We start from the raw sequence: 27,570 nt of genomic DNA, 5'->3' as shown, positions 1-27,570 counted from the left end.
ACAGCATGTAATAACACGTTAATTAGTTCAGCCAACATCCGGGAGGTGGCAATGAATTCACAAGGGTGGACTTTGGAAAATAACCTAAATATAATATCCATCCAACATAAATGCCATCTACTTCAACGTTAACCAGTAACCACTTGCATAAAAGAGAGAATTAGTAAGCAGAATTGAAAAAGAGAGGCACCCTGACGAAGAGTCCAATGACCAATGGTTAAAGGCGTCCATTGAAGAGAACCAAATGCCATTCTAGATTCTTGACTATGCCAATTTGCCCTCTTCAAATATGAACCAAAAATGGATTTAATCAACGTACGTTACATACACTTAGAATAAAGTGTTTTTAGTGTCAATTATTTATGAACTATTGTATTCTTCTAAGCTATTGATTTCTATTATATTTAACATGTTATTTAATTAATTATTAATAGTATAGAAATTTTATTTTCAACAATATATCAAAATTAAACTTAGCAAAAAGTTCCTCCTTATACATGCCTTGTGACCTTCCATGTGTCCTAGATGCTGGGAAGGATTGGTTCAGATGATGACTACAATACAGCCACAGTTGCAACCAGTAGTTTGTCTCAAAGAATAAGAATATTGTGTAAAAAAAATAATTGGAATATATACACATTAGTGATTATAAGAATTTTTTAAAATAAAATATTCATATCAAATTGAATAGGAAAATGCTATTCAACTAACTATTTAAAAGCAATTATTGCATGGTATGAATGATTCATGAAATGAAAAAGAAAAAATAGAAGGATTTAGGTCAGAGGTGGTGTCCGGGGCCGGCAAGAGGGAAAGACGAAACTCGACCTTCCCCAGTTCGCAACTAACCATTGTGGGCCCTACTTTGGAAATTTCTTCCAAAATTTAAATTGCAAAATCCAAAAAAGAAGAAAAAAAAAAGAGTGTCGTCGCCTGAGAGATTCGAACTCTCGCGGGGAAACCCCATGTACTTAGCAGGCACACGCCTTAACCACTCGGCCAAAGCGACAACTTGCTTCCTCTTCTTTAAATATATTAATTGTACTTACTTAAGATTTTTTGTTTTCGCGACAGAAAAATGTTGTTTCACATAGTCCCACGCATATGCTTTTTATCGAGTAACCAGAACATATTCTATTATTCTTTATGTCAATGTTAATAGAAAATCTAAATATTTATTGTTTTCCTACAAAATAATTTAATCCCTTAAAATATTTTAAGTATAATAATAAAAATATTTAGCTTAACTATGTTATTCTCAATTCCATCCTTGATATTGATATTATTATTATTATTATTATGGAAATAATAGGAAGAGAAAAATAGAAGATGGGAAAATGATATCTAATTATCTAAAAAGGTAATGTATGAGAGAGTCTAAAGAGAGAGGAGGCTGAATAAAAAGTATAAAGTAAAAAAGTGTGCAGTTAAAGCAATTAAAGGTAAAATAGCCAACAAAATTGTGTGAATAAAAAATTTGTGTTATCTTTATTACTATTGTTATTGTTATAGATTATTATTAATAAAATTGTCAATGTTATAAAAAAAAGTAATGAAATGACAATGTTACATTTATTTAATTACTATTTTGGTATATAAGGTATGACAGGTGAAAAAAAGAAGTAGTACTTTTTTACTTTGATGATTTATTATTTAAGATTTTAAAATGAATTTCATATATTATCTCACAAATATTTTTATTTATTCATAAGAATCAACTACTTGCGTTAGAATCCATTTTCTCCTTTAAATGCTTATAAAAAAGATTCTAATTTGTTGGTGTTATATGGAAAATTAGCTTCTATCTAAGTTGAAGAAAATCAATTAAATAAAGGATGTTTTAAATTTTGGGTGAAAGTGTTTTAAAAGTATATTTGAGGATAAAATCAATTTATGTTTGGATACCCATATAAAAGTATGTTTGAGAGAAAAATTTTACCTAAAAATTTAACTTTGAGAAAAAAAAAAAAGAGATATTTTTACAAACTCAATACATGTTTGGATTGTCATTCCGAAAAATTGAAAATTCTAACATAAGTTTCAAGAACAAGTTCCTCAATACTTTTGCATTAAAGTTGTATGAGACTTCGTGCTGAAACACGATGGTTAGAGAAACAAACATGTATTTAGTTTGTAAACTTAAGTTTAATCCAAACATAGGTTTACAAACATTAATCCAAATATGTACAAAGTTGAAAGAAGAAATTGCCACCAGCACGAGACAAAGTAGCACCTGCTTACTCTTGTTTTTACGAAAATGGGACTTGTGACAATAAAAAAAAGGATGTGCATCAAAATTAAGCTAATGTTTGATAAAGAGGTAAGAAATGGATTGAAAATAAATGAAAAAGTAAGAAATGAAAAATAATGAAAAGAGATGAAATAGAGTATAAAGAGGATGGAAATTAAGAAGGTTTGATTGAGATGAAAGAGAGTTGAAATGAGATAAAAGAAAAAAATTAAAGCGGTTTGATAGGTAAAAAAAGAAGAAGAAAAAATATGCATTATGAAAATTTTCATTTTACCTTTGTTTTAAAAAAATGTCCAGATTATTTTTAAGTTATGACACTTTTTTATATAAAAAAAGCATATAATTGATATAATCGACTATATGTCAAAGCTGAATTATTACGATTTTGCTTTTAGCATGACCAATTATTGTAACAACATAATTGGTGAAAATGAATAAAAATGCAGCACATCATCCAATACGAACATTTCATTTTTTAAATTTTGCTCCCTAATTTTCAGATAGGGGCACATGTTAGTTAATTAGGTTACCGTTGGCTGCTCGCTTATATATTCTTAAATTAGATGTAATGGCTAAAGCCTAAAGGTATGATGTGACATTTCATTTCTATAGGTGGGTGATATGGAAATAGCCAAATAGGTGTTGAAATTTCAAGCTCGAATAATAAAGTTAATATTAATAAAGAATGGACTAAGGATTGTTTAGTGTTCAAAATAAAATTAATGAAGTTTAATCTTACTTTTGTGTTTTCAACTATAACTTTAAAAAATATTTTTATATAGTTATTATTTTAAAAGTTTAAGATACATTATTGTTATTTTTTAATTAGGCACATACATGATAATAATTTAAAAATAAAATTTATTAAAAAGAAAGTATTATATAAAAATACAAAAAGCATTCAACATTTTTTTGACAAAAAAGTATTCAACATTTATTTATGTTGAAATAATTTAAATAATTTAACAAGATAAATTTAAATCTCTTTAATTATAAAATCTTTGGTAATTAATACCATAACCAGCCTAACCTCTATAGAGGCCTTGCTTATATTTGGAGCGTGGGTTTTTCTGGTGTAAATAATATTTGTGAATAAATAAATAAATAAAATATTCTTAATAGAAATCACACATTAAAAAGTACAGTATATATTAAAAATCATAATATGAGCATATTAATGATATTTTTTAATGATTTTTATTATTTTTAACTTTTTAAGAACATCAGTGGAAATTATTTAATGAGTTGCTTAAGAAAAAAAATATTATTTTAATATGACACATATGATTCTGAGTTAAGTTGATACCAGCACAAAGATCTTCCCTATAAACAAGAGGCAAGATTTCCACTAGCTAGGAATTGGGGTAGGATAAAAAGGCACCCAATGCAATGAAGAATACTTTGCAAAGAGGGTTGTTTTCAATTCTTTCTTGTCTATAGGATTTTGTTAGAAGAGGGGACAAGCATCCAACCCGATTTCATGTGGGTTGTCCTCCAAATCTCATCTAAAAAGACAGAATATTTCAAAAAAGTCTTCATTTTGCGCTCTCCTTAAAAGTTCCTTAAGAGTAAAGAGACGATTCGTGACCTGAAAAAGATGATAACAAGAGGTTCTACAAGACGAAAGAATATTTATATAAACAATTATTGCTCATGAAATGTTCAACTTTGTAAGGAGAGAGAAAAAAAATTATTTGTGAGTTAAGTAATTTTTTAATAAAATTCCCATTAAAAAATGTAATTAAATTAATTAAGATTAAGATTAAAGTTACATAGGTTGAGTTACATCTATAAAGACTTTCTTAACTATAAATGAACTACAAATATATCGGCTTACTTTTCTATACATGTATACTTTAATTTTATCTCTTACACGGACGAGTCTTGCCCTGATCTCGTGTAATTAGCCTTTATAAACAATATAAATTTTTCTTATAGATTCATCGAATGAAATTTCACATGTAGATTGAATCACCCAACTAATCCTTTTGTTATGGTCCACAAGCATAGCCCATAAATGCTCAAAAATCAGTCTTAATTAACAATTGTGAAGCATTGGACAAGACTAGATGAAATCTTAATGGGTTGTGAATGTGATACAATGATAATTATTCAGGTCTTTTCTCAAACGGATCACATATCTTTGATTCATCCATTTTAACTTTTAAGTACATACTGTTCAAAACTTTAAATAGTAACAATTGCCTTATTTGGTGATATACTAAGAGAAAAAATGACCATGTATTATAAACTAAAAGCATTGCTTCGGATTTTGTATGCAAATTACCTAATCAAGGTTCTATGTGGTGTTATAATCTAAATTAATAGTTTGATATGTGCTCACTATATTTAATCTTTATCGGTGTTGTGTTGTTTTGGGCCTGGCGGGAACAATCTCTTGGCCTTGACATGTTTTGTTCTATTTGTATTTTTTTTTATAGTTGGACACATCTTGTGATCCATTGTTAATAATATTTTCTTCGGTGTGTCGAAAAAGTTTGAAGGAGATGTGAAGTAAAAAAATGATAAATTTGCTTTCTTAACCATCTCAATTGTTTTTTAAAAAATTAATTGAATGATTTATTTCCAAATCAAATGCAAGTTATGTACATAAAAAAAAAAAAAGCAATATGATGGAGGTAGTCCTCCATCCAATACAAATAATCTCAATTATTAAGTTACAAAATGTAAATTATATGTGTGTAAGTTTCAATTTCTACAAAATTTGGTTGACCACTTTTTCATTTTTTATTTGCTTTCTCATCTTTTTTTTTTTTTAGTAATGTTGAAGTCCAGGTGAGTTAAATTTTGGGACTTCATTAAGATCAAAGCATATTTCAAGATTGAATGAACATTTACATATTACTCACCAATAAGGTTATAAGTGAGAGTCAAACCCATTGTAACAAATTTAATGGTATTTAAAATAAGCCTCAATGCTCTCTTCTCCTCCTTGTAACAAGACTTCTATGACTCTCACTTTGAAAAAAAGTAACAAAATTGTATTAAATGAAATTTCTATGATATGCTTCTAAAATAAAAGAAGTAATAAGGGAATTGATATTGGTCTCACTCTCACTGCTATTGTCTCCTACCTTATACATGAAAAGACCAAAATATCCTTTTCCCCTTTCTCTCATAACCAGCACCACCCCTATGTGTTTTAAGTTCAATGAAATCGTAAGTTTCCATTATGGATGTTATTACAATGGAATCATAATTCTATTTTTTTTAACAGAAACAAATACATAATGAAATTGTGTTTCCATTTTAGATTTTGTACACGAAAATATATTTTTGTTGAATATTTTGTATTTTCATTGTAGTATGAGAGTTTCATACAAAATTTATAACAAAAATGTGTTTCCATATTGTAGTACAAGGGATGTGTACAAAATAATAAATGGAAATAGATTTTCACGTACCAAAAAAATAGAAACATGCTTCCGTTTTATATTTTGTTTGCACCTCTTGAACTACAACAAAATCACGTTTTCATGATGAGTTTTGTACACAATTATACAAGAGACCAATGATTCGTGGAAAGGGTATTTTTAAAAAAATCACCCATGCGAACAGAACCAATAGCAATGTGCCGGTGTCAATAGCAATCCCCAGGTAATAATTCATGTTATGGACAAGACATTGCATTGGGCCCAAAATTTTGATAGCCCATCATATGAAAATCAAAGTGATTGGTTTTTATTTTTTAATTTTTGGTGTGAACAAGTGATTGGTGTACCAATAAGAAGAGGTGCCCTTTTATTTGACAGTTAAAGTAGAGGATTGTTCAGCAATAAAAAAGGGAAGAATGTTCCCTTCTTACTTGTTCCTCGATAGTCCAGAATAAAGTTAGTGATTGTGCTGTTAAAAAACATTATAGACTTTGAACCAGACTAGAAAATAACCAACGAAAGCATTATAATAAGAAATACATGTAAAAATTTAATCCAAATTCAGTATTGTAGACTAAAATATTTAACGCGTTAAAGTATATAATGCGTTATTTAGTATTGTATCATTACATAATGTTATTCCTCGAGTGTTTAGAGTAGCCACTTGAAGCTTAGAGTTTAAGGTGAAATAGTTATTGATTAGAAAAAAAAATTGTATATAATTATTCAGACTAAATATTTTGACATTTTTTGAAAACTTTAAAAAATGTAACTTTTACATTTACATTTTGAAAAGTAAGCCTGTCGTTTATTCTCTCGCTACCTCGAGAAGAGGTTGAAGAGCATGGACCTACATGTTAGCTGAGGGAAAAAAGTGAAGGGTTCCCTCTCTGCTATTCTTCTTTTGATCATTATTGACCAGGAAATTTAATTCGTTAAAAAGACAAAATCTAAGTATAGTAATATAAATAATTTTGAGAATGTTTTTAATTAAAATAAGAATTCATTTTAATAATATATATTAACATTTGATAGTAATTTTTATGATAAAATATCTCTGGTCCTGTAAAATTTAAAAAGTATTAACTTTATCTTCATAAATTTTTTCATATTAATTTGGTTCCTACAAAAATAAAACATATTTTTATTAGTCCTTAGCAATAATTTTGATAGACGATAATCTGATGTGGCTAATAGATTTACATGTGTAATTTGATTCAAATGAATAAAACAATTTATGACCGTTAAAATCACCCGAAATGAATTAAATAATTTTTTGTGACTAAAAATCTCAAAAATTATAATTTTTCGTCACTTTCTATGTGATTTTTTCGTACTTTTTGATGAGATAAGGATAAAGATGAAATAAGAACGAGTTTTGGTATCTTTTAAGTATGTTTGGAAAAGTAGATAATAAAGTAATTAAGTGTGTCGGTCACATTAGTAAATCATCAAATGGAGATATCAATGAGGACCAACAAAAATATGTTTTATTTTTACATGAACTAAATTAATACAATTTTTTTATGAGAATGAAATTAATACTTTTCAAATTTTATAGAACCTTAAACATATTTTTCCCTAATTTTTATTAGAGAAATTATGTAATACAATAACAATGTAAATCAATTTTGCACTGTTATAATCACAAATTGTTGTGTATGGTATGTTTCTTGTTAACTTTTATAATAATTATTTTTAAAATCATACTAACAATATTTTCGAATTAGTTGACATTGTAAAATTACTTTACATTATCTATATATGATTATTAAACTCTTTTTAATAAATAAGTTTGTCAAATAAAACTTTAATTTTAATATTAAAAACCTTATTATTTATCCTATTATGCTTATATTTTTTATTTTGATAAATCTAATAGATGTGACAACATAACTGTATTTTTATAACCAAGTTATTGGAATGAAATATCTATTATTTTTTTATGACTAATCTTTAATTGACAATCTTTAGTGGGTATTTTTTTCAACTGCATTTTTTTTTTTGCATTAATAAAGTTTGAACTTGAGATCTTATTTAAGGAGATTAAACTCAGTGCTACTCAGGCTAACGACTTGTTGATAATAACATATTTAATCTACAGATAACAAATACTCAAAATATCATTTATTTATTATATTATTTTACTAAAGACAAAAAATATGACATTATTGATCATTACTCTTCTAGAAGTATTATAAATATGAACAACCCCACCCTGCAACAAATCACATGATGAGTTTGTTCTACCAAGATGTTGTTTCTTAAAGTAATTATTATTCGGCATTCAATTCCTGAAATCATACAACTACCGCTATCACAAACATGAACATCAGGCATGGAGCACACTTAGCACACTTAACGTAATCTATAAATGATCTTTTGAACAGACGTGACAAAGTGATGAAAGATTCATAAAACACGTTACTTAATACTTATAAATATCTAATGTAACTCTTATAGGTACACACAATTCTTGCATACCCCTATTGCTACTTTGTCGAATATTAACTTGAGTGTTATAGTCTTTACCATATTATTTTACTAAAGACAAAATTAAACTATTGATCATTACTCTTCTAGAAGTATTATAAATTCTAACAACCCCACTTGGTAACCAATCACGTGATGAGTTTGTTTTACCAATATGTTGATCCTTAAATGAGTTGTCGCTTGACATTCAATTCCTGAAATCATGCAACTACCACTATCACAAACATGAACACAAACATGAATGTCGTGCATGAACATGAAATAATTTACTTAACGTAATCTATTAACGATCTTATGAACATACATGACAAATTAATGAAAGATTCATAAAACACGTTACTAGCTTTCATAAATATCCATTGTAACCTCTTTTAGGTACACATTTTGTATGTGTATCATACAGTTAATTTGTCAAATATTAATTTGAGTGTTAAATGTCTAAGATATATCTTTTCTACTCAAAAGATTCTCATTGTTGCTTATTAGATATGCATCATAGAAAAAAATAATTATACTAGTTCAAAATATTTAAACTATGAAAAAAATTACATTACCATTTACTACTACTATTATTATTTAAAAAAAACCCAAAACATTACTATTTCTATTCAATTTGGTAACAAACAGTTTATACACCCTTAATTAAAATCAGGAAAAAAAAATCTATAGATCATTCTTACACTCTTTGAAATATATAAGCAGCAGCACAACCATTCACTGACCCACTTATTGTGGCATTAACTAATAATACTACTATTATTACCACCCAATGCAAAGAGCATACATATTGATGTTTTTTTCCTTATGATGTGAGTGAGAGTTATTACTTTCCAAGTATAAAGATTCTACTATCCAAATCCAATCCTAACACCAAGACCATTAATCCAATGTTGAGCAATAGTGGTACACAATCCCTTTTCCACTAGCATTTATTTATTTGATTTTTTTTTAAGAAAAAAAAAATAAGAGTTGAGAAGTTACTGTAGAATGATGCAATGAGAGATGTGGAAACGGCAAGTCCCGGAGGACAAGAGAAACGACAAAGAGATCGCTGTGTCGCATATTCGCAATTGGACAATCTGACTTGAGTTCAATCGAAACTCCAAAGCAACTCGATTTCTGAGCCCACACCATTCATTCATTTTCATTTTCTGATGCTCACACTCACGGTCAGGTTCTGGGGATTTTGATTTTACCATTGTGCCCCTGCCGGGAACCGAACCTCCTCGTCCCTCGGCGGAGCCTTGTTGTCCGTGGCGGCGGAGGAGGTGGAGGTTATCTATCTATCTATCTATCCATGCGTAGCAATATTACGACGCTGTGGATCCTTTGTTCGGGACTGATCCTGGGTGCGGGATAAGGTGAAGTGAGTGAAAGAGAGCGATGCTGGTGCCCGGGATTTTAGGGTTTCCGGGTCTGGTGTATCTAGTGTTGGCGTTGGGTTTCGCGGTGATTCGGCACGTGTGGAGAAATGCAGAGGCCAAGAGGGAGGAGGAGGCGGTGATGATGATGAGGTTGGTGGCAGATGCTGACGTGACGGAGATGGAGGTTGCTGAGGAGGCGGTGGCGGTGGCGTCGGAGGTGGAGTATTCTTCTCTGGCTCCGGTGAATGGTTCTCGGTGGTACCAATGTGCGATGTGTTGTGCACCCACTACCATGCGATGTTCTCGCTGCAAGGCCGTCAGATATTGGTTTGTGTTCTTTCTTCGTGTTTATGTGTTTTAACTGCTATGCTATGTTATTAATATTAACCTCAAAGGGTAGGAAGTAGGAACAATGGAGAGGGAAATGAGAAAGGATTTTGTTTTTTTGCTGCTCTTTAGTTAGAAGTAGCCTTTGTTTGAAAGGGATTAGTGGTGGTTGGGGGAGGGGTGGTGAATTTAGTCATTGGGTGATTTGGTTTCAATTTTAGTGTGTTTCATGTTCAAGGGGCATTGAGATGATACTTGGGTACGTACTAGTTTGGAAAAACTTTATTGTTGGATGTGGGAGTTGTGTCCAATAGTCTTGGCTTGGTTCACCTTGTATGTTGCCTTCTATTTAATTTGGCTTGTTTTCTCACTTCTTCTGTTGAAGTTCATGTTCGGAGACTCAGTTTAGAAGAGAGAAACCACGCCAATTCTAGAGTATGTTATTGTGAGCAATTTCACCTGAATTTATTAGAGAACATGCACTAAAACTATTTGCTTCTGACTTAATGTGCAAACAACATCCCCATTGTGGGACCAAATACGCTATAATGTGTTTGCATTGCCTCTGAAGTTAGTAGCTTTTGTTCTTTCCCTTTTGCTTGACGACAAAAAAATAATGGAATGTATTGAGGGGGATTTCTTTTAATGTTTTTCTTGTGTTTGAAATTGGAATGTGTTTGTTTATTTAGAGCTTGATTTGTCGTCTTTACAGTAGTGAGAGTTTTCTAATGATTTGGCGTAGCTTCATTTGTGAATATCTGTAGTTTCTTTTGCCTGTCTCTTCTCTGTTCAGTGACATGTCTGTCAAGCCATCATTTCAGCCTCTTATAATGTTACAATGGTTGTTATTCATTCTCACAAACATGCTTTCTTGTAGTTCGGGTAAGTGTCAAATTAGTCACTGGAGACAAGGTCACAAGGACGAATGTTGTCCTCCAACTACCACCATGGAGCTCAAAGATGAAAATCTTTCTAGCAGGGCATCGGTGTCCAAAACAGAGTCTGGTCTTCATGGTAATGGTTTTGATTGCAAGTCTCGTTATATTATTTCATGCATATATGTTTTATAATTTACCTAGATTCACTGCAGAAATTAATGGAACACATGCTGGTATTTCATCTTCCAATGATTCGTATTCCAGCCTTGATCCTTTGGTTGCTGCAAGAAAATCTTTTGATGATAACCGTCGCAGCAGATTTGCAAAACCTGTCTGCAATGATACTACTGATGATACAAGTGTTGCTTCCCCTCATAACAAACAAACAGTTAACATGAAATGTTCTGAGAATATTGAAGTTAAGGATTCAAGTGCAAGTAAAAGAAGCAAGTCAAATCCTAGTAACGCTACTGATGAGACTCGATTTAAATCAAAATTTCCCAAAACTCAATCTGACACATCTCATGATGAGGCAGCAAATTTGGGTAGCCATGAACGCAGAAGAAAAGCTGCAATAGTTGAAAAATTAGCAAAAGATACTTCTAAATGCAAAACTGTGCCTTACTTGAGTGGTTCAAGTAAGTATGTTGTAATTGATGATGTAGAAGAAGAATCTCATTTGCCCAAATACAGAGAAGCACGAAGATCATCATCTAGTTCTCGTGATCGACTATCCTCAGCTACTAAGGGGGATTTTCCTTCACAGTCCAAGTGTATGGAAACTGACAATTGTCATACCTTACCCGCAAAAGTTAGTGCTGTTCCAAATCTGCCTCAAAATGTTCGTAGTGGTCTGAAAACATCAATGCAGAAAGTTGTCCAGCAGTTTAAAAGCTCAAAAGAGTCAAGATCCAATTCAATATCTGCTGAAAATGAGGTTGAAAATAGATTTGACTTGTTTCTTTAGAAAATAACTATTGTTGTTTTACATAATAATTTTGTCTCTGTTGATTTACAAATTGTATATTTTTGGTAGATGGGCTTTCCTTATGAACTCTTTGTGGAACTTTACTGTTATGACAAGATGAAGCTATTCCCCTTTGGCCTTACAAATTGTGGGAACAGGTATTTTTTTTTTTACTTCTCATTGATTGGTCTAATATGTTATAGCTCCAGTGAGAGGAAGGGAGGATGATAATAAAACACTTAGGATCGTCTTGAAAACAAGTATGAATTGACCCTAACCGTTGCCGGCAGAACCAAAGTTATCAAAAGGAGCGTGACCCTCACAGCGACCTACCGGTGGAACCAACGCAATCAGTTCTTAACCCAAGAACAAAGGAAAAACTCTCACAATAGAGTTTAAGGAGTCTATTTATACTCCTACTAATAATCCTAGTTTAGGCCCAAGCCCATAATTAAAAGGCTTTAAAATAACAATAAAAGATTGTGCATGTTGGGCTTAATTATTATCTAATCAACCCAATATTAATAGTCCACCAAAATTAATCAATTCAGCCCATGGATGCTTCTTGTCTTGTAAATTGGGCTTCCCAAAGTGATTCTTTAAATTGGCCTTAAAACATCTTCATCAATTTGTAGGAGAGTGACCCAATTAGGTGCAGCCCTTAATTCACATTGGTCGTCTTTCTCCTTGATCTTTAGAATCAGGCCTTGCAATACTTGCTTCATTCTCTTAGTCTTGGACCTTGTCATAGGACCTCCAATCCCCTATAAAGGATCATTAGATGGACTGGTTGCACCTCCATCATGAGGAAGGAAGGAAATAGTTAGGAGTCTGTTATTTTGTTTTGGAGCTTTATGTTGTTCATTTTTTCTTTGAATACTCTCTTGGTCCTATAATTATGAGAATAGGATATGGTAATTGTGATTAAAGAAACTTTTGAGAGAACAACATCTAGGAAACATTCTAGTTGCTGGATGGCTACTTTCATACTGGTATTCATTGCTTGTTTCTTTGTTGTTTCATGTCGTTCAAGGGAAAACACATCTAGTGCTTGTTTGTGTAACTTTTCTTTATTCAGCATTAATTACCTTGCTAATTGAAATGCCTCTTCTGCAGCTGTTACGCTAATGCAGTTCTCCAGTGCTTAGCATATACTCGGCCTCTGACTTCATATCTTTTTCAAGGATTCCATTCAAAACGATGCAAGTTCCACTTAATAATATCATCATGATTTAACTTGTCCAACTATCAGGATCTTGTAATTAATTAAATCTTCACAATGTTCACTAGGTCAGAAGAAGGGATGGTGTTTTACATGTGAGTTTGAATATCTAATTCAGAAGGCAAAAGAAGGGATTTCTCCACTTTCACCAATTGGGATATTATCTAAGATACACAAGATTGGAAGCCATCTTGGGCGTGGGAAGGAAGAAGACGCTCATGAATTTTTGAGGTGAGGCAAATAATTGCTTAAGCTGTGAAGCCATCTTGAATTTATACGTGAATTTGTCTACATAATAAATTGCTTAACTGGCAGGTGTGCGGTTGATACAATGCAATCTGTTTGTCTCAAGGAAGTTGGTGTTTCAAGTCCTTTGGCAGAAGAAACAACTCTAGTTGGTTACACCTTTGGAGGTTATTTACGATCTAAGGTTATTCCTAGTCGAACAGTCTATTTTTTGTCAAGGTTCACATTTTCAACTTTTACAGAATGGTAAGAAGATAGTTTCCCTATATATTGAAATTTATTTGGTGCAAATTGCAGATAAAGTGCTTAAGATGCCTGGGGAAATCTGAGAGGTACGAGAGAATGATGGATCTTACTGTTGAAATTGATGGGGATATTGGAACTTTGGAGGAGGCTCTTGGACAATTTACAGCACCTGAAATCTTGGATAAAGATAACAAGTATAACTGCAGCAGGTTTGTTATTTCCACTTTCATGTTTATTCCAATTCCAGTCTAGCCTATTATTTTTAACTTGTAATGTTCCCATATGCTTGGTTTTCTTTTCTTTCCTTTTCCCTAGCAAGTATAATATATTGCTTATTATTATAGCCAAGTTATTTGTCAATTTAATGTTGTTTCATTGTTTTCAATGCTACATCATACATATTAAAATTTACTACTATTAATTAATTTCTGTTTTGCACTTAAAATTTGGCTTGAAAAGATCATAAGTGATTTGATAATAAAATTTTTTAGTATTTAGATTCTGGAGTTTTTAACTAACGGGTTAAATTCCTAAACTGAATAAGCAATATGGTCCCTGTTGGTTGAAACTATAGTTCTATTATACAATTCATCCATCCATTGTGTACTAAGTGATTAACAAAGCTGTGTAGAGTTTCAAAAGTAATAGAAGGAAGGGTCCTAGACCTGTTGGAAGGTTAAGTTGACCAGAAGCTGTAGAAATGTGCAAGTGCTTTTCTGATGCGAGTTTATACAGTGTTTTAAATCCCACCACGTAATGGCCGGCCCCAAAAATGTTATAACAGGATAGTCACTATTCTGAGAAAACAGAGGCAGAGAAACCAGTTGCCGGAGAAGAGAAATCACAGGCAGAGAATGTGAGGAACCAGTAACCCAAGTGCTGGGTCAAGAGAGAAACAAGGTCGAGATTGAGAGACATCATACACAGAAGTGACAGTTGGATTGAGAGAGAAAATGAGAAATGACAGCATTTTGATTGATTTTATAAGCAAAATATTGTTTTGGAAATTGAAATCCCAAAAATAGCTCCCAAGCAAGCCCTAATATTAGTGTTCAGAGTACATCTTTGGAATCAAGTGATAACACAGCTATCCTGTCTGCTATGGTTCACCTGTGATGGTCGCTAAACTGAATTACTCTGCTACTGCAACCCCTGAAGCTGCCCAGGGCCACCCCGCTATGCTGCTTTAGTCTGCTATTTAAAACCCTGAATCTATGGTCTAGTGGCCTACTGGGCTTTTATGAAATCCTGTCAAGTGTCAAATTGATTTAAAAGACTCATCTTTAAATGGTTTTTACAATCCTCTGATTCCTACCTGAAGGAGTGCTACTCTTTCAAGAAAAATGAGAAGTTTGCACAAAATACTTTGTAGAGTGTGTGGAAGAAGAATTCCGTGGGACCTTGTGATTAGGCTTTACTATTCTGTAATATGTTTGATGAACTTATTGCTTCAGTTTAGGAACATAATAGGATTTTATGTTCAGCTAATGCGATTTCATTAAACTAAAGATGTAATCATAGTCAATGTTGTTAAACTTGAGATTCTACCTATGATTGGGAGGGGTAAATGCTCATAACTCGAATCATTAGATCCTACATTCCTACCTAAAATGCAAAATTATAATTATATACATTTGCATAGAAAACTTCATAAAGAAAATAACCTCTAAATCACAACATTAAACAAACTTGAAAAAATCATAATCATAACAAGTCATAAGATCCATATATAATAAATTAATCTAAAATCATTAAGACAATAAGAGAGCAGAGACAGTGTGAGAGAAGGAAGAGAAGAGACTGAGTGCAGAACCAGATCTGTTCTCGCAGTTTGCAATTTGTACAGCCAAAGGTCAGTGCCAGGTGGTAGCAGCGGTGCAGGGTGGAGGTGGGGTGGTTGCGGATGGTACCAGAAGCGAGAAGTTTGAGGGTTGTTGGTTTCAGATGAAATGAGATGGGAGTTCAAGAGTGAGTTGCAAACGAAGAGAAAAAAGGAAATTAGGAATTTTTTAAAATCAGGTCAAAGGATCCGACCTAGGATTTGGGTCTGATTTTTCCTTGCTGGGGATCAACGATCCCACAAGTTCATGATGAAGATTGTGATTCCACTTTGGTCTTGCTTGCCAACATTACCTTGAGTGATTGAATACGTTAGGGAACCCTCAACTTGTAAGATTGTACAATCTCAACTTTTTAGATCTTAGAATGTGGATTTGGGCTTAACTCAACTCTAAAAGTTAACTCATAGGGTGATGGTTGCTTCCACTTATATATTCTATCTTTGCACTATCTATAGTCGATGTGAGACTTGAGTTTTTTCCCGTACACTCCCTCACGTCCAACACTTTTGGACTGGTGCGTGGATAACATGGTGGGTGACCTATTTAATGGATCTGGGATAGGCTTTGATACCATCTTACAATGTGGGTTTCGGCCTAACTCAATCTCAAAAACTAGCTCATAGGGTGAGGGTTGTCCTCACTTATATATTCTATCTTTTCACTATCTATAGTCAATGCGGGATTTGGTTTTTTCCAATATTAGATATTCAGAACTTTAGGCACTGAGTACAACGCATAGTCTGTCATCTGGATTTTTGTGATTTTATGTGGACATTTTTTTATTCTGGTTTTATTAAGACTGAGGTAGTGTTACATCAGATGTCATGCATTTAAGAGGGGAAAGAATGATATTTTGAGGTTATTTTTCCTTTCCTATGTGGGACACAAACACAATATTAAATTATTGTATTTGTTTCTTTCTTGCTGTCCAGATGTAAAACATACGAGAAAGCCAGGAAGAAGTTGACAGTGTTGGAGGCACCAAATATTCTTACAATTGTATTAAAACGATTTCAGGTACATCTCCAATATTAATTTTGAAGTCTTACTTGTTATCCAATCACTTTGTTCTATGACTGTTATTTTAGTTTTATATTATGTATCTCATGCATATTCTGCTGTCTACTTTGGCAGTCTGGTAACTTCGAGAAGTTGAATAAGTCGGTTCAGTTCCCTGAGGTCCTGAATATGGCTCCATATATGAGTGGAACAAAAGATAAATCTCCATTATACAGCCTTTATGCAGTGGTTGTCCATTTGGATATCATGAATGCTGCATTTTCAGGCCATTATGTCTGTTATGTGAAGAACATCCAAGGAGAATGGTTCAGGACTGATGACAGCAGGGTGAATTTTTTTATCCTGATATACCTTTTCTGTATCTGAATGTCTCCTCCCCTCCCCAACCTCCCCTGAAAAAATTAATTATACAAATGATGCTGTCATTTCATATAAGTGCTTCTTTTAAATCTTCTGATGCCTTTTGTTTCTCAAATTTAAAGAAGTACCATTGAAAAATTTCTATGAAATACCATTGAAAGTTTATTTCCTAAACTTGTGTCATTAATTTTTGGGATACTCATTTTGTAAAAGTGACGGCAATATCATCAATCTGCATAATTCATTTAAGAAGTGAATTTCTGTATGTAAACTGACGATGGCATTTGTGCTTTTATTTAGGTAGAACCTGTTGAATTGTCGAGAGTCTTATCAGAAAGGGCATACATGCTTCTTTATGCAAGGTAGTGGGCCTTTGGATGTTGATATATAATTTCTGGTTTGATATGTTTATTATTTCTGTGGAATGTCTCAGCACTAATAATAGCGTTGTCTTGTGCTAATTTTAAAAATCTTCAGGCACTCTCCAAAGCCACTGGGTTTAGTAAGTAGCAATGTAATATCTTCTGCTGGAAAGTTCAAGAGGAGGAACCTGGAAGCCATTCCTGCTTCTTCTAAGACAAGATCAAATTCCATGGCTACAAGCGGCGAGTCTCCCTCCCTACAGCAGAAGCATGGCAAGTACCCTAACTGGAATGATGGCGATGATTCCTTAAGAAATGATTTTGCATATCCAGAAGAATGGAGATTCCAGTATGGGGGAAGAAATACAATGGTGGATTCTTCTAGTGAAAGTTCACTTTTCAGCTCTTCAGATGCAAGTTCTTGCAGTACTGCAAGTATCAAGGACTCAGCCAGTTCTGCTGATTTCTCGGATTACATATTTGGTGAGGTGGGACCCAGTTGGTATAGCCACTATGGGCTTTCATCTAACATGGGGGCTTCTTCCTCCCATGATAACTTGGATACAGATTTCTTAGTTGATAGTAGTGGTGCAAGTAGAAGGCGCCGGCAGGACTCAGAAGATAAAGCAGTTTTGTATGCTAACAAAAACAAAAATCGTAGTGGCAGTAGGGGAGTTGACCTTAAAAGATATATCACTGCTAACCATTATGACAAAAATTCTGGTGTACATGTGAGAAGAATAAGTGGAGATGCATAAGCTCAAACGTTTTATTGAGTTTGAGTTTAGATATAAGCAATCATCTTGGATATTTTTGGTGTAGTGAAGAAAATTAGTATTTCTCTAATCCAAAATAGAATGAGGGTTCCTGTTCAATGTTCACCCTGTACTCGAATGATTTTATTTATTCAATAGTATATAGAACAACTCTCAACAAAATGAGAAAACGAATAAAGAAAAATAAATTGAGTGATAATTCACCAGTTATAATCAGGTTTGTGCAGTCAATAATCATTTCATAAGAATCTTCCGTTGAGATTGGATTCAATTTTACTTCGTGGAGTTTCAGACTTTCAAAGGTAACTTTTTGTACCACGGAGCTATGTCTGTTGTCATGTAATCTTTTGTGATCTTGTTATGGACATATCTCACAGGATTTCTTTCCCTATTCTACAACTCAGGTCATGGCAGCTAGTGATTAACATGGGGCTATTTACGGTTTACCAAACTAGTCTCATGGACAAACTACAAAAGTGATTACATGTTAATCTGTCCCATTATTATGTACTCTAGCCTTAAAGTGATTACAATTTATCAGTGTGTTTGGAAATACCTCCCTGCATTCAGTAAATCACACCCGTCGAGAGAATACATGAAAGTAACAACTAGAAGCTTCCATATCCATAATCAAACACACATTACATGTTAACCCGTCAAGGTATTATATTCTTTATATGAAGAGTCGAACATGATATTCATATACAAGTAAAAGCTAAATTTTGCTTGCAAAAGGAGATACAGTAATACTAAAATGTGAGAAAGCCATGGGCTCTACAAAGCTCCTAAAGTCATCATCATTATTATATAATCCTCAAAAGTAGAAAAATCTTCTTGTCATTAGCCCTTATCATTATAGCTCCTAACTGTGTCAACATTCCTTCATCATTAGAAGTTAGAATCAAGGACACAAAACAGTTACTGAGTAAAACGCTGCATCTTGGGTGGCTTTTGCATTGCAACCCTCAATTTGCTCTTGAGCGTCCCCGTACCATCATTTCCAAGACCTTGCACCCACAACACACTTCTGGCTCTCCCTCCCACACTCACTATCTCAGCCTTTACCACTTTGGCTTTCACTTGCTCTAGTGCCCCAGATATTGATGACATCAATCCTAGTCTATCCTCACAACTCAGCGTGGCCTTCACTATGCCCTCGTCGTTGTTACATCTTTCCAAATTCAACTTATCTGTTCCATTAGGAAACTTAACAACATCCTTTGATGGATTACTAGAACTATCTTGTTCCAGTTTTGATACTTTTTTCTTCAACTCCTTCACTTGCTTGATAGTCTCTGCCAATACTGATGCCTTGTCCTTCTGTTAGTAGATAACAAAATCTAAATCCAGCATGCTTGTACAGAAAAATCAAAATGACAGAATTGTAAAATTTACCCCAAAAAATAAAGGATTGGATATGTTATTGGTCTGCCAAAATATTTCAAACCTCTTAAAATTTAATTTGTTTTAGATCTTATATTTAACAAAAACACGTTTTTAGTCTCATTTGAAGGACTGAAACCATGCGACTTTTGGTAGATGTAAGGTCTGAAAACATATTAAATTTTTATAGGGAATAAACTAGTATTTTTATTTTTTTTAGGAATCGTGAACATATTTTTCACCCAAAAATAAATGTTGGAATTTTCATTTTCACATAGTTTGTTTCATTTTTAGGAATGAACCCCAATAAAAATCCAAGGCATGATAAACTGTTTGATACTTGTGTCAGGCACTTACTTTGATTATGTTGGGGAGGATATTTCGGAGGGTTTCATATTGACCATTGATTCTCATTCTACGTCTCTTTTCTGCTTCACTGTGTTTCTTAGCAGCCAATAGTTTGATCTCTACCTTTGATCTCGGCTTCAAGAAACTGGTTTTGTATGTCCTAGATATGAATGTCTGATGGAAGCCACCTCTTATCATTTGAGCATCTGAGTTATAGTAATTTCGAACATGTTGCATGCCCTGTACTAACTATTTTAGTAAAACACAAGAAAGAAAACAAATTTTAATTTATCTATAAACAGTTGAACTTGTAGTAACCTTATTACCTGTCGAATGAAAGCCATGGAATTGAACTGATTTGCCTCCTACGGAAGATTGTATGCTAAAAGAGGTAAGTAAAATGTAACCGACGCCAAAAGTGGAAGATTGCTACTTGTTTTGCCTTTGGTCACAACTTTCTTTATAAGAAGAAAATGGGGCTTCTTAAATGAATATAATTGAAGCGTGTAATTGCAAGTCTAAAACATATTTTTGCAATTTAATAAGATTAGGAAAATATTTCTTTCTAATAATGGCAAATTAGAAGATAATCAGAATACTATCAGAATTTAAAAGAGGCATGTTGTAGAATTTAATTTTAAGATCCTCATTATAAAGTCCTTGATTTAATCTCATATTTCCATATGTTATCTCCCACTAGAGAATCTGCATATTTTTTTGAGAAAATTATTTTTCTTACCACATACGTATTCACATGGTTGTAGAGCAGGATGGGCCCACGAGACCTGGCAAGGCAGAGGTCCTACACATGAACCAGGTTATGCCTGTAATTATTATATTAATATTTTATTTGGGGTATTAATTTGGTATGTAGGGATTATGATTTATTTTTACTGTTATTTTACAATAGAATAACCTTATGATTGGGATTTCCCCTCTTAAATATTTGTTTTTGTTCCTAATAAATATTCAATTTTTATTTGTTTTTTTAATAATTTTTTGTTTTATATTGTCTCTAATAAAATAATATTTTTTTTCTTGAAATTTTATTTTAGTCTTTCATAAATTAGTAAATTTTGTATTTATTCTCTAATAAATTAGTTAATTTTATTTTAGTCTTAACTAATAACAAATGAAAGAATTTATTCTACAACAAATACAAAATTCGCTAATTTATTTAAGATTAAATATAAGTATCAAGAAAAAAATGTTATTTTATTAAAAATCCATCATAAAATAAAAATTTATTAAGAAACAAACTCAAAAATCAAATATTTATTAGAAAAAAAGTATATTTAATTTTTTTTTTATCGTTGATTGTGATTATTTTATTTGTGGCGTTTTACGGCGCTGTGGGTGTTAAAATACACCATGGTGCGACTTGGTGATGATTCATTCCTGCATATAGTTGGGTTAGGAAGACTTGAAAAAGAGCAATGTTGGGTCAGCAAGTCTTCTGTGTTGTCTTTCTTTCTTTGATATTGAATTTTCCATGAAGAATTAGTAAGATTTAAGTTAAGAGGATTGCTTACAAGAAATTATTTTATTTTGTTAAAATTTACTAAAATTTATAAAAGAAAGATGAAGAATCATTAAATATAAATTAAATATAATGTGAGATCCAAAATTTTATTATTTTTAATAAAATTTAACCAATAATAAAAATGAGTATGTTAATAAAAAATGTATTCCTAACATTTTTTTTATTAAGATATTTGATAGGAAAGAAGTTTTTTATTTATCGGGAATCATTGGTGAGAAATTTGAAATTTGTTTTTTCATGTTTGGTATTTATTATAAAAGAATAACACTCTTAAGAAAGGATATTTTTCGGAATGGTTTTTAAATCAGTTTTCCATCAATTTTTTTCCACATAAGAGATGAGAATCTTACTTTCTAGAATTTAATGTTTAATTTTTTTTTATAGTGAAAATATCATATTATTTTTTATTAAATTATATAATGTGATAAATAATTAAAATAATCAATAAAAATATGCATAATTCTTTGATTTTTAAGAAACTTATCTAAAAATTCTCAATGTTAACCAAACAAATTTGATTCATTCCAAAAAATATAATTTCTAAGTTTCATAATTCTTGGGCAAGAAAAAATTTCTCCCGTCTCAAATATCCCTAGGTTAAATCAATGGTTAGGATGGATTGTTTCCATTACCAAAAAATTGAAAATTATGGTTGTCTAATTAAAAAAAAAGAAAAGAAAAAGTGAGGGATCTCTATATTCTTTGAATAAATAATATAAGTTGAGTGTGTTGTGTAAAGGTTAGGTATGCGTGTTGTAATGGAAGTGTGGAGAGATTATTTCTATAGCAAAACTCAGTGTCCCAAACTGTGATTGTTGTGCTAGTCCAAGTGCCCCCTTGTGGTGGGTGTATGAAGAGACGTAATCAAAGTGAGTGTTCAGGCCCCCAACTCACTACTGTCTTCTCGTCCCTCTTGTTATTTCAAAATCATTTGTCATGTCCGTAAAAGGAGAATTGTCTCCTGTGAAAAATGTTGCATGAGATAGTAGTGGTTAAGAGATGCTGGAATAAGACAAAAATGTGCAAAATCAAGGTGGAGGAAAGGCTGATTTGTTCGGATTTGAAGTGCTGTGGTGCAGGAAACACCAGGAAATTTGCCTTGGATTCATTCTGGAGTTGGAGCCTTCATTTGCACCTCCATCTTTTCTACACATTCTGTTTTGTTATTGTTTTCTTCTTTTCTATTTTTTTTTCTGCATTTCATTTTAATGTTTTTCTAGTAAATCTAATTGAGATGCAAATTGGGAATGAAAAAGAAACAAGATAACATTTTGAATTTCAGAGTGAAAGTAAAATTAAATGATTTTTGCTATTTTATAATTCTCTTTTTTTTTTTTGTATTTATTTGTACTTATCCAGACGAAATTCTTTCACATTGTTATCAAGTTACAATTGATCGTATAATTTGTTGTTTATAATAACAATTTCAAAAATCATGTAAAAATTTAAATTTTTTATTGGTTGATAAGATAATATAAAAAATAGAATTAAAAGAGGTTGTTTAACTTATCCCAAATAAAAATAAAATTAAACAACCCTAAGATAGATGATTGTCACAATTAATACATGCAATCAACCATCTTGAAGTACACGAGAATTACACCCATCATCTATGATTAGATTGTTTAACCCTTAATCCCATTTTTTACTTAGGATAAGTTAAACAACCTAAAATAAAAACATATTTTACTCTCTTAAATTAGCATCAGTTAAATTGAACTACTTAAGAAGGGTAAGTGTGTGAGGCGTGTCTGAGTCGAGGTTGAGCGAAAAAAGAAATATTAAAACTATTTCTTACACTTTTCCTAGAACACACTCATTACGATATAAAATAATGACTAAATTAGTTTAGACACGTATCTTAATTCTATCCTCACAATTGGACAGAGCCTAATACAATGTTGACCAGACAGCTTATCCACTACTTCATCTGGTTATTGTGAAGGAAAATGGGACCCGGCGGGTTCCCCAACTGAGCATAACCCTACCCTACTCGAAGACCAGGTGATAACTGGAATAATGAGCTGACACAAAGTTCTACCAAAGCAAGAGGTTAAACAAGTAATGAGGTACCATTAAGATACGTGTCTAAACTAATTTTAGTCATCACTTTATGAAGGAGCTAACAATTCTCAAAAGTAGTAGTTCACTTATTTTATGCAGAAAATTAAACTTCTTTTCCAGTTATGTTATTGCCCATATGACTAGGTTGTTTCTTACTCTGCTATTTAGATCATCAAACAGCTTTTAATAATCATCCCCAGACTCGTACAATCTAAATAGCAAATGTTGGCAAAGTCATACCATGCCATTAAGTATTCAAACAAAACAAAATGCAGAGGTGAATTTGCAATGAGTTGAAAGGCAAAAGAAGGGTGCATGATATAAGACAACTGAAAAGAAATATCGATGAGAGCCAAATGCTGTACAACAGGAATATTTAAAAGATGATGAAAAAAAAACTATTTATACATTTTTGTTGTCTTTGTGCAGTGTCTTGATGAGGGGGACAGAGGGTGGAAAACAAACCAAAACTATTTAGCAACCGTTTGAGCTAAACCACCAAAACAAACCAAAACAATTTTTGGCTTCAAAAATTCAAGTCACTTACCTCGGGGGGGGGGGGGGGGGGGGGAAATCACTATAATTCCATCATTTCTTAGGCAACTTCAACATGGTGAACTAGTTCACTTACAAGCCCTGGTGACCCCTAGACTCTAGTAACCATCAGCAACAATTTAGCAAAGACCAATTGATTAGAGACATCATTACCAACAAAAACCGAAAAATGAAACTCAACTAGTCGTCTTGCTTCCACAAAACTAACAAGCAGACAAAAAAAAATTCATTCAGAGAACAGAAATGCAGATTAATAAGGAGACTAAGTATTTTCTTTTCAATTTCCAAAAGGTCATCAAATCAAAAGGGGCATTACCAAAATGGTAAAATATGAACAAGGCAATGCCTCTTTACCAAAATGACGAAACCCCAAATCAACACCTATACTCTAATTCCCTATTTTTAGTAGTTTCTCCACAAATAATCTGTGCAAAAACACTATCCCAAAACACTACTCACTACCACCCTATATGCTGCTGCTCCTAGAATTAGCAAAAAAAAAAAAAGCAGTAAAATTTCCATCACCCATTTGCTGCATCATCACTTGTCAAACTTCACACCAACAAAGACATCATCATCTCCTTCAGTGAACTCCAATTCCCCATCTTCCTATCCAAATCGAAATCCGAGTCACTATCGATGCCTTCTCGTCCTGTTCCCAGCAACCTTGTTCGCCACGGTCTTCACCCTCATCCTCCTCTTCTCACCACTGCCTTGCAACCCTTCATTTCTCACAAACCCTCCATCATTATTATCATTATCATCAGAAATGTAGACATATTGTGCAGCATTTTGTCCACCCAATACATTGTTACCCATAACCTCGTAACACATCAATGGCACACTAGCTTCACAAGAGTAGTACTGCCGGAGCTCCTCCCCCTCCATGACGGCGTCGCCCGTCTTCGTTGGCGGCTTCACCGGCACGCCCTGGAAGGCCTTCCCGCAGACGTGGCACAGCAGCGCTCTATCCTCGTACCTCTTCTCGTACTCGAAGAGGCCCCAGCAGTAGGGGCACGCGGTCCAAAACGACGCCGTCATAGGGTTCGGGTTTAGGTTTGCGTTTTGCTCGCGGTCGTGGAGGGCGCGGCGTTCGGGGTGGGAGAGCACGTGCCAGGCATCCTGGACACGTGCGAGGGCCTCGTCGGAGAACGGGAGCTTGTCGGGGTTCGTTGGGTCGAGGAGGAGCGCGAGCTTCGCGTACTGCCGCCGCGCGAGGTCGCGGTTGCCACCGTCGGAGGGGCGGAGCTGTAGGACGGAGTAGAAGTCGGCGGCGGAGAGGACGTCGGCGACGGCTAGGACGCGGGGGACGGAGTCGGAGGGGGGGAGGCGGCGGGCGAAGTCGCGGCACGCGGAGAAGCGGCGGAGGGACAGCATGGAGAGACACGTGGCAATAGGGTTTTCGGGTTCGGATCCTCTGAGCGGATCCATTTGCGTGCGTTTGCTGTTTGTTGTTGCGATGTGAGAGTGTGTAGTGAGTACTGAGTGAGTGAGAAGAAAGGGTTAAAGGTCAAGACTCAAGAAAACATTTCTTTCTCTTCTGTTTGAATCAATCGCCTTGGGAAGTTGGGATAGGTAGAAAGGGTGGTTTGGTCAATTTATACTGATTTGTTTGCTTCCACCGTGATTTTATTTGATTTTGTTACTGTTTTTATTCCATGTCATATTAGTATCAATTATTTGGTTATTAAGTAGTATTGATTATTCATTATTGTTACGGATGGTACGGGTGGTCAACATCAGTCTTACAATGCAATGCTCATTGTTTTTAGTATATCTTATGAATTCAAATTCTGAACAAACTTTTTTTTTCCACTGTAACAAGATTATATCATTTCATTCAAAATAACGACATCAATACAAGTGGGGAGCATCCCTCAAAGAAAAAATACAAGTGGGACCATTATAAAAAATTTATGGACTAGCATAAAATCTAGATACCATTGAAGAATAGACGACTTGATTTGTTTGCCTACAAACAAAACTTAATGAAAAGTTACCTAGTGGAATAAGTTTTCTTTACACAATGATAAAATAAAGCAAATTCATAATTGATAGGATGATGAGAGCTGATGCCATCTGTTACTTGTTTGCAGTCTAAGTCAAATGAAACGTCTTGAAGATGCATCTCTGCAATCCAAGACAGAGTTGTGTGAAGACCTTTTGCCTCAGCTTCATGAACTAGTAGAAAACCTTGATACCACGATGTCAAAGTAGCTACAAAATGTACTTAGAGTGCGTTTGTAAAGAAAATTTTAAATGAGAAAAATAATTTTAAAGAATTTAATTTTTTTTAATATAAAATTCATTGTTTGGATTTTTTTTTATAAAAAATTTTAAATTTTTGAAATTTTAAAAGAATTTTAACTAATTAAAAATGTGAAATTTTAATTTCTTTTAAAAGATAAGAAATTGAAATTCTCTTGATAGAATATCTTTTCAAAATGTTTTTGTATTTTCTTTATAACCTTTATCATCTCTTTCACTTGAAAGTTTTCAAAATCTCGTTCTCGAACTCGTGACTCTTTCCTCACGCCGATAATTCGCTTCTTCAAGAAACATCGTCTGAGCTCGCGGAGTGTCGATTAAATGCAGGCGAAGGAGACACGTAGAACTACACTCACTAATTAGGTGAGTAGTCGTCGCTGCCTATCATGCGATGGAGGTGCTCGCTGGCACGAAGGGCCTGGACCATGCCTTCTGTTGTGGTCGGGTATCGTGATGTACGCCATCGTGTCCAGATTCCTCTGCAACTCCCCACATCAATATTCTTCTCTTTGAAAGCACACCAAACATATATTCTCTTCTTTTTACATTCATTTTCTTTCACCTTTACAATTTTAATTTTTTTTCATCCAAGTACAAAATTTTGGAAATAAAAGAATTTCAATTGAAGTATTTGAAATTCTTAAAATTTTAAATTTCTCAAAATTTAAAATTTTCTCATCCAAACACTATTAATGATTTCGAAGACATGCGCCTATGTCATAAGCATTAGAATCAATACCAATAGTTGCATAAATGTTACATGTGAAGCGCCTTAATGAAGGTTTTTATCCTCAATGCTGTGCTTGCATGGGACTTATTCATTTTTATTACGAGATCTCACTCCCTAATAGGAAATGATGTAGTCACGAGCAATGGATAAGGAAATATGAATAGGTTTTTATGAGGCCTCCCAAACTTTCTCATTGTGTCTCCCCCACGTACACCACAAGGTAGATACAAATGAAATACGTTGTTGTCCATTCCAGCTTTTAAGGAAGTGAAATACACATTCATGTATTGATTCTGCAGTTGCAATAAAATTCTGAATATGTGGCCACAAAGCAGCCTCAATCCATACTTTTAAAGAGTAATGGCAACCAAAGAACACATACCACATTTTGTTTTAGGATTGCTATCACAAAAGGGGTAGGTCATTTGACATTGAAAACCTGTGGATTTAAGTCTGAATCTGGTAGGAAGACAATTTCGAGCTAAGCACCAAAGGAAAATCTTGAATTTAAGGCACAGTCAAGTTCCATAAAAGCTGACAATCTCCTTGCTCTCAAAAGTCAGAAAGTGTGAATTATCAATTATGGATTCTATTCTATGATAGTAAGAAGACTTAACTGATATAGGCCATCTCTACTCAACACTTCCATATAAGCTTGTCTTCATCACCATTGAAATGAATTGGCATGCTCATAATTTGTTGGCAATCTCGAGCATTAAAGATATGCTCCACCACATCAAAAGGGGTAGGTCATTTGACATTGAAAACCTGTGGATTTAAGTCTGAATCTGGTAGGAAGACAATTTCGAGCTAAGCACCAAAGGAAAATCTTGAATTTAAGGCACATTCAAGTTCCATAAAAGCTGACAATCTCCTTGCTCTCAAAAGTCAGAAAGTGTGAATTATCAATTATGGATTCTATTCTATGATA

At 33.3% G+C, this 27,570-nt stretch overlaps 3 protein-coding genes and 1 non-coding gene across 4 annotated transcripts; 1 reads left to right on the top strand and 3 right to left on the bottom strand.

The window, feature by feature from the left end:
- Positions 1 to 927: 927 nt before the first annotated feature.
- On the bottom strand, positions 928 to 1,009 carry TRNAS-GCU. The gene has a single exon. It is a non-coding gene; the product is annotated as a tRNA-Ser (tRNA).
- Positions 1,010 to 9,023: 8,014 nt separating this feature from the next.
- Positions 9,024 to 17,900, top strand: LOC114409393 (ubiquitin carboxyl-terminal hydrolase 17-like). Its single transcript, XM_028372837.1, has 12 exons — positions 9,024 to 9,830; positions 10,708 to 10,844; positions 10,921 to 11,645; positions 11,745 to 11,833; positions 12,792 to 12,877; positions 12,966 to 13,128; positions 13,213 to 13,327; positions 13,441 to 13,598; positions 16,163 to 16,247; positions 16,365 to 16,577; positions 16,911 to 16,972; positions 17,088 to 17,900. The coding sequence occupies exons 1-12, from the start codon at positions 9,523 to 9,525 to the stop codon at positions 17,728 to 17,730; spliced, it is 2,784 nt and encodes a 927-aa protein (XP_028228638.1). The 5' UTR covers positions 9,024 to 9,522; the 3' UTR covers positions 17,731 to 17,900.
- Positions 17,901 to 18,371: 471 nt separating this feature from the next.
- LOC114409400 (transcription factor bHLH131-like) lies at positions 18,372 to 19,949 on the bottom strand. The gene is made up of 3 exons (XM_028372847.1): positions 19,806 to 19,949; positions 19,489 to 19,719; positions 18,372 to 19,068 (listed from the first exon to the last, which is right to left on the bottom strand). The coding sequence occupies exons 1-3, from the start codon at positions 19,821 to 19,823 to the stop codon at positions 18,667 to 18,669; spliced, it is 651 nt and encodes a 216-aa protein (XP_028228648.1). The 5' UTR covers positions 19,824 to 19,949; the 3' UTR covers positions 18,372 to 18,666.
- Positions 19,950 to 24,274: 4,325 nt separating this feature from the next.
- LOC114406356 lies at positions 24,275 to 25,072 on the bottom strand. The gene has a single exon (XM_028369046.1). It carries the CDS (start codon positions 25,070 to 25,072, stop codon positions 24,275 to 24,277), a length of 798 nt encoding a protein of 265 aa, XP_028224847.1.
- Positions 25,073 to 27,570: the final 2,498 nt, after the last annotated feature.

The sequence above is a fragment of the Glycine soja genome, chromosome 1, assembly GCF_004193775.1.
Source record: "Glycine soja cultivar W05 chromosome 1, ASM419377v2, whole genome shotgun sequence".
Lineage (NCBI taxonomy): Eukaryota > Viridiplantae > Streptophyta > Magnoliopsida > Fabales > Fabaceae > Glycine > Glycine soja.
This window is presented reverse-complemented; position numbering and strand designations above follow the sequence as displayed.